Genomic DNA, 14,856 nt, shown 5'->3' with positions numbered 1-14,856 from the left:
TCAATCCATCAGGTCAACATTTTATTATTTTTATTTTTTTCTGTATATGACAGATAGTGATACACATATTCATTGGGAGGATTTGGGTAATTACCGATTAGGTGTTTTGTGAAAGATCCTGACTCACATCACTACAGATCTGCTAAACTTAATTTACAGGCTATGGTAAAAATAAATAAATGAAACCTCAAGACATTTATTGCTAGTAACATGTCAACACCCTCTGGCCTCTTTGCTCATTTTTTTGAGGGGGTTGTGTTATTATCTGTTTCTCATGGGTATTCTGAGCCTTCTTTAAATGTATAAAGCACCCTCAGGTCTTCAGGTAGAAGGAAAGCTCTTTGCATTTTCCACTCACTCCATAGATGTATTTCAGTGTCTTTTGTGTTAAGTCTCAAATTTCACTGCTTCCACCAGCAACACAGAATCACAGTTTTAGTCCTCACACCTTGGAGCTTACTTCCATTGTATGTGCGACAAATGTCAGTGGACCGAGTGGAAGCTGGCCTTTCCAAGTGCTTCTCTTCATTCCCTTGCTGAGTCATTTCACAGATGGTGCTGGGGGTTGAATTGTGTCCCCCTCCTCCCTAGAAGTGACTCATTAGAAAAGACCCTGATGATGGGAAAGACTGAGGGTCGAAGGGGAAGGGGGTGACAGAGGATGAGATGTTTGGATGGCATCACTGATTCAATGGACCTGAGTTTGAGCAAGCTCTGGGAGTTGGTGATGGACAGGGAAGCCTGGTGTGCTGCAGTCCATGGGGTTGCAAAGAGTTGGACATGACTGAGCGACTGAATTGAACTGATAGCCAATAGGAAAATGTAGACCAAAAAAAAAAAAATTCAAATTTTAGGGGAATTTGCTGGCAGTCTTGTGATTAGGACTCCACTCCACTTTCACTGCTGACGGTGCAGGTTCAATCCCTGATTGAGGAACTAACATCCTGCAAGCTGTGCAGTGTAGCCAGAAAAAAAAACACAGAATTTTAGCTGTCTGTCTTTATATCGTTTCTTTTTGAATATTAGTGTAGTACCCAAGGACCTTTGGGTAGTAATACATATATATTTATTCTTAAGACTGATTTCAGCGCATAAGCATTGTCTTGCAAGTATGCTAGAAATGTCATTTTAGTATTTGAGACCAAGTTTTCTTTATTTTAAAAACCCCATTGTTAAGATAGATTTAGTTGAAAAAAAGAATAAAGCACTTTCATAATTATTCTGTTTAAATTTGGAATGCAGTTATATTCCTCAAGGAAAGCAGGAAGGAATGAAAAACCAGCTATAGTAATTAGGCATCTTTTCATTAATTACTGTTTTGAGTTTACCTTACATAGCAGGCAGTTAAAGGGGAAAAGAAACCTTTTCTCATCTAAATTGCAAATATTGAGTGCTGATTTCAGCTGTCTAGTTAACTTTGGGTTTTCATGGAAACAAATATATTTTATTCAATTTTTATAAAAAAAAATGTATCCCTAAAATGTTGTTTCTGCAGGTTGAGTTTTGCTCACTGTGTTCATTGCTCTATTCCAGCCATTAGAACAGGACCTGTGATGTGGCAGTATTTGAGAAATATTTATTGAATGAGTGAATGAGATCAATACAGTCTTTAATTTAGTAAAATACATAGTCTGAAGCTTTAAGTGTCTATTTTCTACTTTTTTCCCCCAGATAATAGAGGTATATTTTGGATTAGTAACTATAGTACTGGTTTTGGTTGGCATTGCTTGTTTTAGAGATAATTTAACAATGTCATACTTGATTTTAATAGATTGGTTGACTACTTGAGGAAATTTCCATTTGTCATACAAGTCAGCTACTACATTCTAAGTTGTAAGATACAGATTTTGGGCCAGGGTGGTTTACCTGCCAGGATCTAGGCATAGCAGGGAAACCTATTTGGGTAGAAAGAAGTACTGTGAACCACTTAGCCGAACAGTTTTTGTACAAGTTTAGTTTGGAGATAATCTGGAGAAAAATTGTCCAAATTATTGATATGAAAAGGTATTAATTATTTCTCAAAGTGGGTTTTGAGACACTGGCATCATAATCATCTGAGCACTTGAATGATAAGCTCCTAAGACCCTAGAGTACTTACTAATAGATTTAGTTATTTACTCTGTTCTTCAGTTCTGTGAGGAAGGAAAAGCAGTTCTGCAGTGCAATGCATCGGACATGCTCTGTACCTGAGCTCACTGCATGCGGTCTGAGCACTATCTGCTGTAGAACCATGGCAGGTTATATTCAAGGAATTGGTTATAATTGCAAAGAGGCTGTTTGTTCTTAAGCAAAGATCATGATTGTTCTTACATTCATGGTGGTAGCCTCCAGGCTCTCTCTGTCAGTCACGTATTAATAAAAATATTAGAAAGGTGAGCCTTATTTGGGCGTACACAGATAAACTCAATTCAGAAGGAAGACCCTCACTGTGAATTGGTCTTTGAGAATCATCTCATTTCAACTGAACATGCAATTTGGTAATTTTTAAAATATATTCTTTTCCTTTTTTCCTCCCACAAAAAACCTTACTGTTAAACAGTAATTCTAATACTTATATGTAAATACTACCACTTTTTTTTATATGATACTTATATTAATAAGACTTTGGTAGTAACTGCCATACAGCATCTTAATTTACTTAAAGATTTAAAAACAGGTCTTCAAGCATTTGTAGAAGCAAAATATATTTTTTTCTGAATAAACTGATGTTGTTATAATTTAAAACTTGTCAGTATTGTGTGTTTATGGTTTCTCCAAAATCAAGAATTTCCTTGGGGGCATTATTTTATTGCTTTAACATTCCTTTCTACTCTGTTAAATCTAATGAAGTTTATCTGTCCTCTAGGTGACCTACAGACGAGATCTGTATGCAGCTGAATCGATTATTAAGGGTATGTTTGGCCTTGTGACTGTCAGTTCCTGTGTTTCAAAACCGTAAGCCAGTTCAGAATTTCTCATGGCGATTTAAAGCCCTGACTTCTCAGAAATATAAATCCTATAGACCAGGGAGGTCTGTGATTTGTTTTTTTTTTTTGAAAAATAATTACATTTATCTTATTTCCTGCTTTGAAATATCACTTATTATGACTTATGCTGGGGCTTCCCTGGTAACGCAGACAGTAAAGAATCTCCCTGTGATGTGGGAGACCTGGGTTCAGTCCCTGGGTTGGGAAGATCCCCTGGAGAAGGGAATGACAGTATTCTTGCCTGGAGAATTCCATTGACAGAGGAGCCTGGCAGGCGGCAGTCCGTGGGGTCACAGAGTCAGACACGACTGAACGACTATCATACATGCTTTATGTTACATTGGTTTAACTTTTATGAAGGAAATATTTTATTGATCTGAGAAAAGTAGGTGACGTTGACATTTTAGAAGTGAAAACTGACATTTTAATTTGTAAATGTCTTTTGTTTTTATTCAGAAAACTATCTCCTCTCAACACTGCCAACACATTACATTAGACAACATCTTTTGCCAGAGAAAAATTTTTCTGAAAAAGAGAAATTGGCCTGAATGATTTTTAATTCCTTTTAGTTTTGACAATGACAATAAACCACAGAAGTGGTTTATTTCATAATCAATAAATGTTTATTAAATGTGCTTGACGCTGTGCTGGGAATGTAATGATGATGCATGAGATGCGTTCATTCTGTATTTTTGCAACCTCCACAGTTTACATCACAGTTTCTTAACCTCGGCACTATTGGCGTCTTAGGCCAGGTACTTCTTTGTCCAGGGAACTGTTTTTGGCATCATAGTCGTTGCATGATCTCTACTTCCTAGACGCCAGCGGCACTCTGCTCTCCCTCCCGTCCCCCGCTGTGACCATCGTCTGTCTCCGGGCAGCACTGTTGTTGTTGTGTATGTGTGTATGGTCCTAGCCAAAATCAGAGGGGCCCACCCCCAGTACCGAAGCAAGTGTGGTACTTGACAATCTGTTTGTAATTTACTCCTACAAAACTAGATTAAGGACAGAATGATGTACTCAGATACCGACTGAGATGTGACCTTGATTAAAGTTGAAAAAAATAAAAAGCTGAGTGGGAATTGTGAACGCAACATTTTTTTTTTTAAATCTTATTTTATGCAAAGCCTACTTGGCAATCATCTGGCTTCACATTCAGAAAACTGAAATCTCTTCTCTATGTGAGACATTCTGTATTTGTATTTTATCTTTATTTTTTTTGTGTGCTTTAACAGTATTGTGTTTCAAACTATTAATATAATGATTTGGGCATCTGTGTGTATGCGAACAGATGATCTATAGCTATAAATCAAAATGTTGACATATATTTACATATGAGTCAGGCAATGTATAAACATGACTCTGGAGAAGTTGCCTAAACCTTGATGTAGTTGGTTATATTCTCAACAGAAGGAAATTAAAAACTTAGTTTGGTTTCTTTACAAAGTCTTATCTCTATTACCTACGTAAAATGGCACTGATCTATTTTGCAAGGAGTGGGTAAATGGTTCAGTGAGGGTTCTACACATTTCAGTACTTCACCTACATATTATTAATATCAACATCAGGCTTTATCATGTAAAAGCCTACATTTTAAGTATAATTGCAGGGGCTTTAGTTTTGGAAATTGTTTGCAGAGAGAAATTGTTTTATTTAGTTAACATGTTCTAGTATTCTACTTTTCCACCTTACTTGTCTCCTGAGAAACCTGTATGCAGGTCATAAAGCAACAGTTAGAACCAGACATGGAACAACGGACTGGTTCAAAATTTGGAAGGGAGTATGATAAGTCTATATATTATCACCCTGCTTATTTAACTTATATGCAGAGTACACCATACAAAATGCCAGGCTGGATGAATCACAAGCAGGAATCAAGATTGCGGGGAGAAATATCCATAACATCAGATACGCAGATATTGCCACCTTAGTGGCAGAAGTGAGGAAGAACTAAAGAGCCTCTTGATGAAGGTGCAAACGGAAAGTAAAAAAGCTGACTTAAAACTCAACATTCAAAAAACCAAGATCATGGTATCTGGTCCCATCACTTCATGGCAAATAGAAGGGGGAAAAGTGGAAGCAGTGACAGATTTTATTTTCTTGGGCTCCAAAATCACTGAGGACAGTGACTGCAGCCATGAAATTAAAAGACCCTTACTTCTTGGAAGGAAAGCTATGACAAACCTAAACAGCATATTCAAAAGCAGAGACATCACCTTACTGACAAAGATCTGTCTAGTCAAAGCTATGGTTTTTCCAGGAGCCATGTATGGATGTGAGAGTTTGACCATGAAGAAAGCTGAGCACCAAAGAATTGATGATTTTTCATTGTGGTGTTGGAGAAGACTCTTGAGAGTCCCTTGGACAGCAAGGGGATCACACTAGCCTATCCTAAGGAAATCTATCCTGAATATTCATTGGAAGGACTGATGCTGAATCTTCAATACTTTGGCCACCTGGTGTAAAGAGCCGATTCATTGGAAAAGACCCTGATCTTGGGAAAGACTGAGGGTAGGAGAAGGGGACGACAGAGGGTGAGATGATTGGATGGCATCACTGACTCAGTGGACATGAGTTTGAGCAAACTCAGGGAGATAGTGAAGGAAAGGGAAGCCTGGCATGCTGCAGTCCATGGGGCCACAAAGAGTCAGACCCGACTTAACGACTAAATGACAATTCTCAGAGAAATTAATCTGTATGTAAACAGATAATTTAGAGAACATTCTCCTTATATTCTTTAAAGATTTGCATTTCTAATAATTTTTCAAGAGATTCTGATGTTGCTTGTACACTTTGAGGACCACTGCTAAGGGTCTTCTTATTCTCTTTGGGTTTCTAGACCAGTAGAGTTTTGATTACCAGAGATCTTGAATACAAAACATCTGGCTCTGCCACATTAAGTCAGAATCTGCATTTTAGCAAAAACTCTGGCCCGTTAGTTTGTACGTTAACTTCCAAAAGCATTCTTCTAGTCTGTTCTCCAGTCATTCATAGTTGATTTTTTTAAAAAAATAACCTTTATTGTATTTAGAACTTCAGATCTTACCACACTGTCAGTTTCAAATGTTTGTTGGCTCACCTGAGATTGCTACCTGCCTTCATGACTTGTGCTAACATCATTTCTGAGGCCTGATAGTAGAAATACATCTGAATATAGGAGGAGGGAAACTCTTAGATTTTTTTTTTAAAAGTTCTAAAGTACAGTATGGTTTATAGTGGACTACCCATTTACCTGTTGCCTTTCCATGTCAATGTTCAAAGTGTTTTTCTAGGTACTTGTAGACATAACATTTATTGGCTACTCACTTTGTGCAAGGCATTGTTTAAAGCTTTTTATATGTATTATGTCTTGCTTCTCCATGAACTCAATGTTGTAAGTAATATGGTTGTTTCAACTAGTCAGATTTTCTTCTTTGAAATTCTTGGGCTACATATATGTCGGAATTCTGATTACTGCGTATTTTTAGAAGTTACTGCTGTATGTCATACATTATATCACATCACCAGGACGATTTGGGACCTTACTGCATAATGAAACTTGTATATAATTCATCAGTATTTATGTTCAATGCAAGAATGACCAGGAAGCCCCAGCCAGTTCAAGTTTAGGACTCATTTTTAAAAATAGTTTGTTTATTTTTGGCTGTGCTGGGTCTTCATTGCTGTGTGGGCTTTTCTCTATCTGTGGAGAGCACGGGCTCTGGGCTTCTCACTGCAGTGGCTTCTCTTGTTGTGGTTCCCAGCCTTGTGACGCATGGGCTTAGTTGAGCAATGGCATGTAGGGTCTTCCTGGAACAGGGATTGAACCCGTGTCTCCTGGATTGGCAGGCTGACTCTTTACCACTGAGCTATGGGGGAAGCTCCTCAAGTTTAGGACTCATTTTGCCATAAAATTTATATATGAAATCAATTTTTTAAATGTTCAAGAACTTTCTGGATTTTAGCACTGACTGTAACTTTGCGTGAATCTCTCTTAGATGTAATTTAATGAGGGTGTGAAGAATGTCTGTTCTTTTTTTCTCTCCGTTAACATTGAGTTGAACCAAATTTACTGGTACTTTTCTTTAGAATCTAAGAACATTAAATTATAGGGATAGTTGGCCCTTCCTTTCCACTTCACCTCACTTGTCCTGCTCCCAGAAGAGGCATATTAAACTCTAGTGTATCTTTTCTCTTTTCTAAAATAGGTGAAATATCTGAGTGTATGAACTTTTGTCAAGATTTAATACCAGAATGTTTTTAGCACTCATGCTAGGTGCTTCATAATATTATTTTCTATAGGTGTTTTATAATGTTATTTCTTTTTTTTTTTTCTTTGTCATGCTGTTAATGTAGATATTATTGCTCCTAGTTTTGTAGATGGGAAAACTGAAACTTAGTGAGACTAAGCACTTTCCTCCAGGTCACATAGTAAGAATGAGATCCATAAGTGAATCCCAGTTCTCCCTTCAGCTTAGGCCTGACTCTATTCTGGGACACGGTCACTTGGTACCTCTGAGTCAAGTACCTACTCACATTTGACCACTGAAGTGGGTACTGAATTCATTATCTCTCTTTGGTGGATACAGACTCCCTGATGGCTCAGACATCAAGAATCTGCCTGCAGTGGGGACTTGGGTTTGACCCCTGGGTTGGGATGAACCCCTGAAGAAAGGAATGCCATCCACTCCAATATTCTTGCCTGGAGAATTCCATGGACAGAGGAGCGTGGAGAGCTGCAGTACATGGGGTCACAAAGAGTCAGACACGACTGAGCAACTAAAAAAAAAGAAAAAATTGGTGGGTACAGCAAATGGTTTATAAAATCCAGCCTGCCCAATTCAGGTTCTGTTGGGTTAAAATTTTATCTTTTGCTGGCCTGATGAAGAATGACCCCCCAATTGAGACTAAAGATGTCCCTTAGTTCTATGCTAAGCACACAGTAATATTCTAAGAGTATGGGAAAAGCAGATAATATTGAAATGGTAGATTTCTAGACCTGACTAGAGAAAGAGTAAGCATTAAAATGCAAAATCAGAGTAACAGTTTCAGATTTGGGGATTGTTTCTTTCATTTTTTAATTCTAGTAAGATAAACACCCGTCACCAAGCCATACAGTTTTTCCTCTTCTAGGATGGAACTGTGGTATGAGTACCTAGTATTTTGTAAGTTGTCTTTCCTGTGCTGCTTTTTTTTTTTTTTGACTTAATACCAATTATTACTGGAGTTATATTCTGATGTAACTTTGGTGTTTATCCTATAAAACATTTCTAGGATAAATGTCATAACTAGCAAGAGTATTTTTTACTCCTAGATTGACTTGTCACTGAAACAACATGTATATTTTGGTCCTTCTTAATTCTTGTTCAAGTTCATCTTTTCAGTTTGGAAATTTTGGTGTAACTAACTTCAGGCAAGCTTTGATACTGAAATCTTCAAATTGTGATTTATAGCAAGTCTCAGAATCTGACTTATGTTATTAGAGAAGGTTTATTTTTTAAACTTAATTTCTTTTACTGTCAGTGTATTTATGTGGATTTCCATTTATAGTGAACTGTTCAATAATAGGAAACATATATAAGTAGTATTCTGACATTTCTTTTACAGTCTTTGACAACATAGCATTGAAAAATGTATAGTGACTCACAAATTTACTTTTATTTAAAACAAAGCATTTTTAATACTCCTTCTTCTGCGGTAGAGAATTGGATTTGGTCATTGTTCTTTAATTTTAACTCTCTTAGGCTTCTATTGTGTGTGAAATTTAAAATATAAACTTTTCTAGGGATTAGTGTGGTTGATAGGTAGATTGACTGATAGGTTTTTAAACAGCCATTTAAAGAGATACTGAACTTTTGTCACACAAGCTGCTTGAGCCCGCCCACCCTGCTCTGCCTGCTCAGACCTACTCAAACTATTAAAGTGATTACAGCAGTAATTCTGTCTAGATTTGCATATACCAGGCAAATAGCCCCAAACCCACACTTGACCGAATAGACTGACCATATCATGGCAAAAGTTTCAATATGTTAAAATTTTCTAGGATGGAAAGCCCCTAAGGGATTTCTAACTAAAAGATTGCATTTATTTTCTACCATCATCCTTGATCACATCTTTTAATATTTTTTAATTTTATGGCTGGAGTGTTTTAAAAATAATTGTGTTTTGTTCTCTCCTGATTATGATTATAGAAACCCAAGTAAGCTAGTGCTATAAAGAAGCCTTATGGTGTTTTATCTAAAAGTGGAGAGAATAGGTAAAAAAAAATTGATGATCATTTCATGGTTAACTGACTTTAGTTAATATTACCTTAAATAGTAATATTCATATTTTTATGAACATTAATATTAATATCTATAAAAATTCACATCTTTTCCAAGCTGTATAATGTTTTCCATTTGCTAAGCACTGTATTTGAAAGGAAATTGATTTCTTGGAATTACAGTATCTCCTTTTCGTTCAGAAATTTAGACTTTATTATGAAAATTTTTATTTTCAACATCACTGATGCAGGTGATTTATTTCAATGACAAGTATTTATGCACAGTCAAGTTGTAAATCCCCATATGCCTGCTTTTTTATGTTTCATACAGGTTTTTGAAGAAATCATACACGTTGGCAAGCAATTGAACTCTTCTGTGCTTACCCATTGAAAGAAGCTAAATATACTTTTAAATTGGCTCTGGGGCTGAAAGGGATAACATCAAATCACATGTGAATAAAACTGATTCAGTGTTACTGAGATTTAGGAAGACTCCTAGTGTCACAACGTGTACTTTATGTATATGGAGAAACTAATGTTTTTGTTTTTAAGTGATTCTTTATTATTTTCATTTAAAATAATGACATTCTCAAGTGCATAGTTACTTTCAAATCTTTTCAACCAAACTGCAAAGATGAAAAGCTTTAAATCAGTTTTGTACATCTGTGGTACGTCCCCATCAGGTTTTTCTTGCTAAATAGTCAATGACGACGCCATTGTATTGTTAACTATGCTTTTTGGATAATGCAAAATGACAACTAAGATTTACATGGAAACTGTAGTTTTTGATGTGTCTGGCTTTTGACAGTGATATTTCATTTTCCAAATTTTCACATTAATACCATAACTACTTTGTAAATAATACACTTTTTGTTCTTTACTGTCTTAAATAGTACTCTGACTGTATCTTACATGAATCTGTAAGGACATTGGCGTCAAGATTTAATTAGTAAGAACAAGAAGTCTGCAGTATGATTTACTAGCCGTTTGTTTTCTTTGGAATTTACTGGAAAAAAATGTAAGTTGGAAAGTTAAATATTTGGGTCAAGATTAGAGAAAGTAGAGTTTGTTTTTTTGTTTAACTTTATAGTTTCCTTAATTTGTTATTAGCTCTGGCTAATTCAAGCATAAGCAAGTAAATCTGTCATATTAAATATCTAAGGTCACAATGAGGTATTAAGTGACCAGATAAATAAGGCTTGATAACAGACAAAAGCCAGGCAGTTATGCTTAACTCTGACGTAGGTAGGAAAAAAAATAACAAAAAATGCAAGCATGATATTTGTGTTTTAATAATATAATATATTTTATATACATCCTGATGAGTCACTAGCCTTAGAAAATTGCATTTTCTTTAAATTTACTTCTTTTAATTAAGAAAGAATATATACTTTGAAAAGCATTGCATCATTTACTTGGAAAAAAGTAATATCCTTGTATGTGAAAATGTGCAAGAGATAAGATGTCACATGTCTGCTCTTTATTTTCAGAAGCAAGGTAAGAAACTTCATTTGATATTCAGTGACTCACTTAAAAATGTGGTTAAGATCTGATATAAAGTGTGTTTAAAAATTCTGCCTGCATACCGTTGTTCTCCATGTAAAGCACATACAGTTGACCGGAAAGCTAACTTTGAGAAGACCGTTTTGACCTTTCAGCGTGGGTCTCTGGGTTTTCTTTCGCCAGTCTGTATTTACTGTCCCTGTTGTCCACTTGTCCTGGTCATGACTTGATGACTGCTTCTCCTTGCTTGACTGCCTCCTGCTTTTACTGTTTTAAAAACTTCCTCTAGCAAGGTGTTCAAAGAAATCTTAGGCATCAATGTACAGGTAGAACTGAGATGGGTATTTCACTGCTCAGCAATGGTGATTCTGTTTAAGACTACTTGAAAATTTTTCATGTGAGACCAAAAATAGCCTCTAAGATTGGTTTTTGATTCAGTGGGCTGAACAGGAGAGTAGAAAATGCCTGCCCTCACTTTTAATGGATTAGGGCTTGACATCTTTTGGAAATGACTATTTTGGGGTTTGATTTAGTTGTTTCTTACTTACCTATTTATTTATTTTGATTTAGTTATTTCTTACTTACACTAATATTTCGACTGAAGAGGTCAATATAGTGGATAAATCCTGATGGAAATCATCATGTTAGATGTTTCCAAGAAATTTGAAGACTGACTTCTGGATCTTTTGTCCACTTGCTTATAGAACTAATCTAGTATTCTGTCTTCACCACTGTGCTTGAAATTTTCTTGTAAAATACAAACACCATCCGGGGCACTTATGAGTCCCTATTCATGGTTAATTAGCGGAAGCATATGTCTAGGTATTTCTTCCTCTTTACTAATGTGTCGGTGTGTTTGTCATACAGTAAACAGGATTGGTGGCTCAGTGGTAAAGAATCTGCCTGCCAATGCAAGAGACGCAGGTTTGATCCCTGGGTCAGGAAGATTCCCTGGAGAAGGAAATGACAACCCACTCCAGTATTCTTGCCTGGGAAATCCCATGGACAGAGGAGCCTGGCCGGCTACAATCAATGGGGTCACAAAAGAGCTGGACACGACTTAGAGACTGAACAATAACAACAGTAATCCAGGAAGCTGTGTATATTAAAGATTTTATGTATTACTGTTTTATGAATTTGAATGAAGACTCCAAATTGCACCTGTTTTCTAACCCTTCAAGGAACACCTGATACTTTATATATACCAAGAGTGCTAATACTCAAGAGCAGTTAGAAGAATATTTAGAAGATGAGTATGCTACAAATTAGATCTTGGCCAGGTTTGTAAGCTTTGAGATTCATATATTATGTCTTCTATATAGAACTTTAGTTAGAAAAGATATTGTTTATGAATACACTTTGTTAAACTGTATGTCCTAACAAAAGGGGGCTAAGTTCTAGTTTGCAAAGCACACTAAATTGGGGGATTGAAAGCTTTGATGATATTCTGCTGTACTTACAACTTGATCGAAACTTGAGAGAATTTCAAAAGAGTTGGACAAATGAAGCGGTGATACATTGAAAAATTGGGCATTCCAGATGCCATGCTAGGGGAGTCCTTTGATGCACCTCCAGGGTGGAGGGTTGGAAATGTGTTAGTGTTCTTCTCTGCTACTATCTGGAGAAGGCAATGGCAACCCACTCCAGTACTCTTGCCTGGAAAATCCCATGGACGGAGGAGCCTGGTGGGCTGCAGTCCATGGGGTCGCACAGAGTCGGAGGCAACTGAGTGACTTCACTTTCACGCATTGGAGAAGGCAATGGCAACCCACTCCAGTGTTCTTGCCTGGAGAATCCCAGGGACGGCGGAGCCTGGTGGCCTGCCGTCTGTGGGGTTGCACAGAGTCGGACACAACTGAAGAGACTTAGCAGCAGCAGCAGCTGCTACTATCAACTCCTGGGAGAGCAAAGAGATAAACGGAGGCAGAGGAGGATCGTCTGCTGGAAGGACCTCTATGTCTTTTTTCACTTCTTCCTCTTGGAGTTAATAATATGTAGCTGTAGCATTAAAGGGTTCTGCAAAAAAGACAGCTGACCTTCTGAGCTGTTTCTCTATATTATGTCATTATGTGAAGTGAAAGTGAAAGTCACTCAGTTGTGCCCAACTCTTTGTGACCCTATGGACTGTAGCCCTCCAGGCTCCTCTGTCCTTGAGATTCTCCAGGCAAGAATACTGGAGTGGGTAGCCATTCTCTTCTACAGGGGATCTTCTTGACCCAGGGGTTGAACCCGGGTCTTCTGCATTGCAGGCAAATTCTTTACTGTCTGAGCCATCAGGGAAGCCCTTATATCGTTATAGGCTTTGATTAATGCTTATTTGGTTTTGGTATTGACAGTGTTGTCTTCTCTACTACATGTGACCTAGTGACCCAGCTGAGATTTTTACATTACTTTCTAAGTCTCTAAGCATCTGATTTGGGCTTCCCAGGTGACTCGGTGGTAAAGAATCTGCTTGCCACTGCAGGAGACACAAGAGATGCAGGTTTGATCCCTGGCTCAGGAAGATCCCCTGGAGTAGGAAATGGCAACCCACTTGCCTGGAAAATTTCATGGACAGAAGACCCTGGTGGGTTGCAAAGAATCAGACCCAGCTGAGCAACTGAGCACACATGCACACAAGCATCTGATTTAGGGTCCTGCTGGGGACTATTAACTCTTGCTGAAAGTTACGACCAAACTAGATAGCATATTAAAAGGCAGAGACATTACTTTGCCAACAAAGGCCTGTCTGGTCAAGGCTATGGTTTTTCCAGTGGTCATGCATGGATGTGAGAGTTGGACTGTGAAGAAAGCTGAGCGCCGAAAAATTGATGCTTTTGAACTGTGGTGTTGGAGAAGATTCTTGAGAGTCCCTTGGACAGCAAGGAGATCCAACCAGTCCATCCTAAAGGAGATCAGTCCTGGGTGTTCATTGGAAGGACTGACACTGAAGCTGAAACTCCAGTACTTTGGCCACCTCATGGGGAGAGCTGACTCATTGGAAAAGACCCTGATGCTGGAAGGGATTGGGGGCAGGAGGAGAAGGGGACGACAGAGGATGAGATGGCTGGATGGCATTGCCGACTCGATGGGCATGAGTTTGAGTAAACTCTGGGAGTTTGTGATGGACAGGGAGGCCTGGCGTGCTGTGATTCATGGGGTCGCAAAGAGTCGGACATGACTAAGCAACTGAACTGACTGAATTAAGTATGCACATGAGAGACAGTGTGACTTTGCTTTCAAAGTTTAAAGCTTTAGATAGTCTCTCCTATTTTGGTATAACGTGGACAATGTTGTTAAGCAACTGTCACCCAGCATGTGGTCTTGTTGTGAGATTAGGGAGGCATGTAGCCAGGTATTTCATTTCTACCATGATTCATTGACTCTAAGGTGGCATTGCTTGTAAGAAGCAATGTTACTTTTATACAACTGAGAAAGAAAAGTGCAGGCAAGGTTCTGGTTCTGGGTAAGATGGAGCAAGATCACTTCCCTCTGTTGCTCCTATTGAATGACACTGTAAAACTTGGACAGAATACATAGAAGAGCTGTTTCACGCTTCAAAGTAAATAGTAAAGGTGGGTTAATGAATAAAACCTGAATTTGTAGTGCTGCCTAACTGGCAGTGAATTATGTCACGGTCTTCTGTGTCTTGTTCTGGGTCCAGGGTAGCCCAAAATCCAGGAGTGGCCATTGGAGTTGTCAGAGCTCCAAGAAAAGAAAAGCAGGAAAGGAATTTCCCAGTGTTTGGGGAGTGACGATATCTCTCCTTTTTACTTTGCTCCTACTCAACAAGCGTTTCAGTGCCACACGCAATCATGTGGCAGTAGTAACATCGACAAAGGGGCAAATGGGGGCTCAGAGAAGTCTAAACTTCTGAGGGAAGTGAACATTTCTCTTTGATTAGAGTCGCTGTGTTTTTTTTTTTTTTTGATAGATACATGTTGTGTGTGCATGTGCATTAGCTGCTCAGTCATGTCTGACTCTTTGCAACCCCATGGACAGTAGCCGGTACATGCATAGATTTATTCAAACCCATAGAACCATGGAATGTACAACAAAAACAGTGAACCATAAATGTAAACTATGAACTTCACATGATTTTGTTATGTCCGTGTAGGTTCATCAACTGTAACAGATGTGCCATTCTCTGGTGGTTAGTTGATAATA

General features: G+C 37.9%; 1 protein-coding gene across 2 annotated transcripts in view; it reads left to right on the top strand.

The window, feature by feature from the left end:
• CRPPA (CDP-L-ribitol pyrophosphorylase A) overlaps positions 1-14,856 on the top strand; it is a 435,402-nt gene that overhangs the window by 121,331 nt on the left and 299,215 nt on the right. For both annotated transcript variants that reach the window (XM_043872970.1, XM_043872969.1), the window contains exon 5: positions 2,846-2,891. In XM_043872970.1, the coding sequence (XP_043728905.1) occupies positions 2,846-2,891 (46 nt within the window). The remainder of the gene's footprint in view (positions 1-2,845; positions 2,892-14,856) is intronic.

The sequence above is a fragment of the Cervus elaphus genome, chromosome 18 (assembly GCF_910594005.1).
Source record: "Cervus elaphus chromosome 18, mCerEla1.1, whole genome shotgun sequence".
NCBI classification, from domain to species: domain Eukaryota; kingdom Metazoa; phylum Chordata; class Mammalia; order Artiodactyla; family Cervidae; genus Cervus; species Cervus elaphus.
The sequence above is the reverse complement of the archived record's forward strand: the minus strand, read 5'-3'. Positions and strand labels throughout refer to the sequence as shown.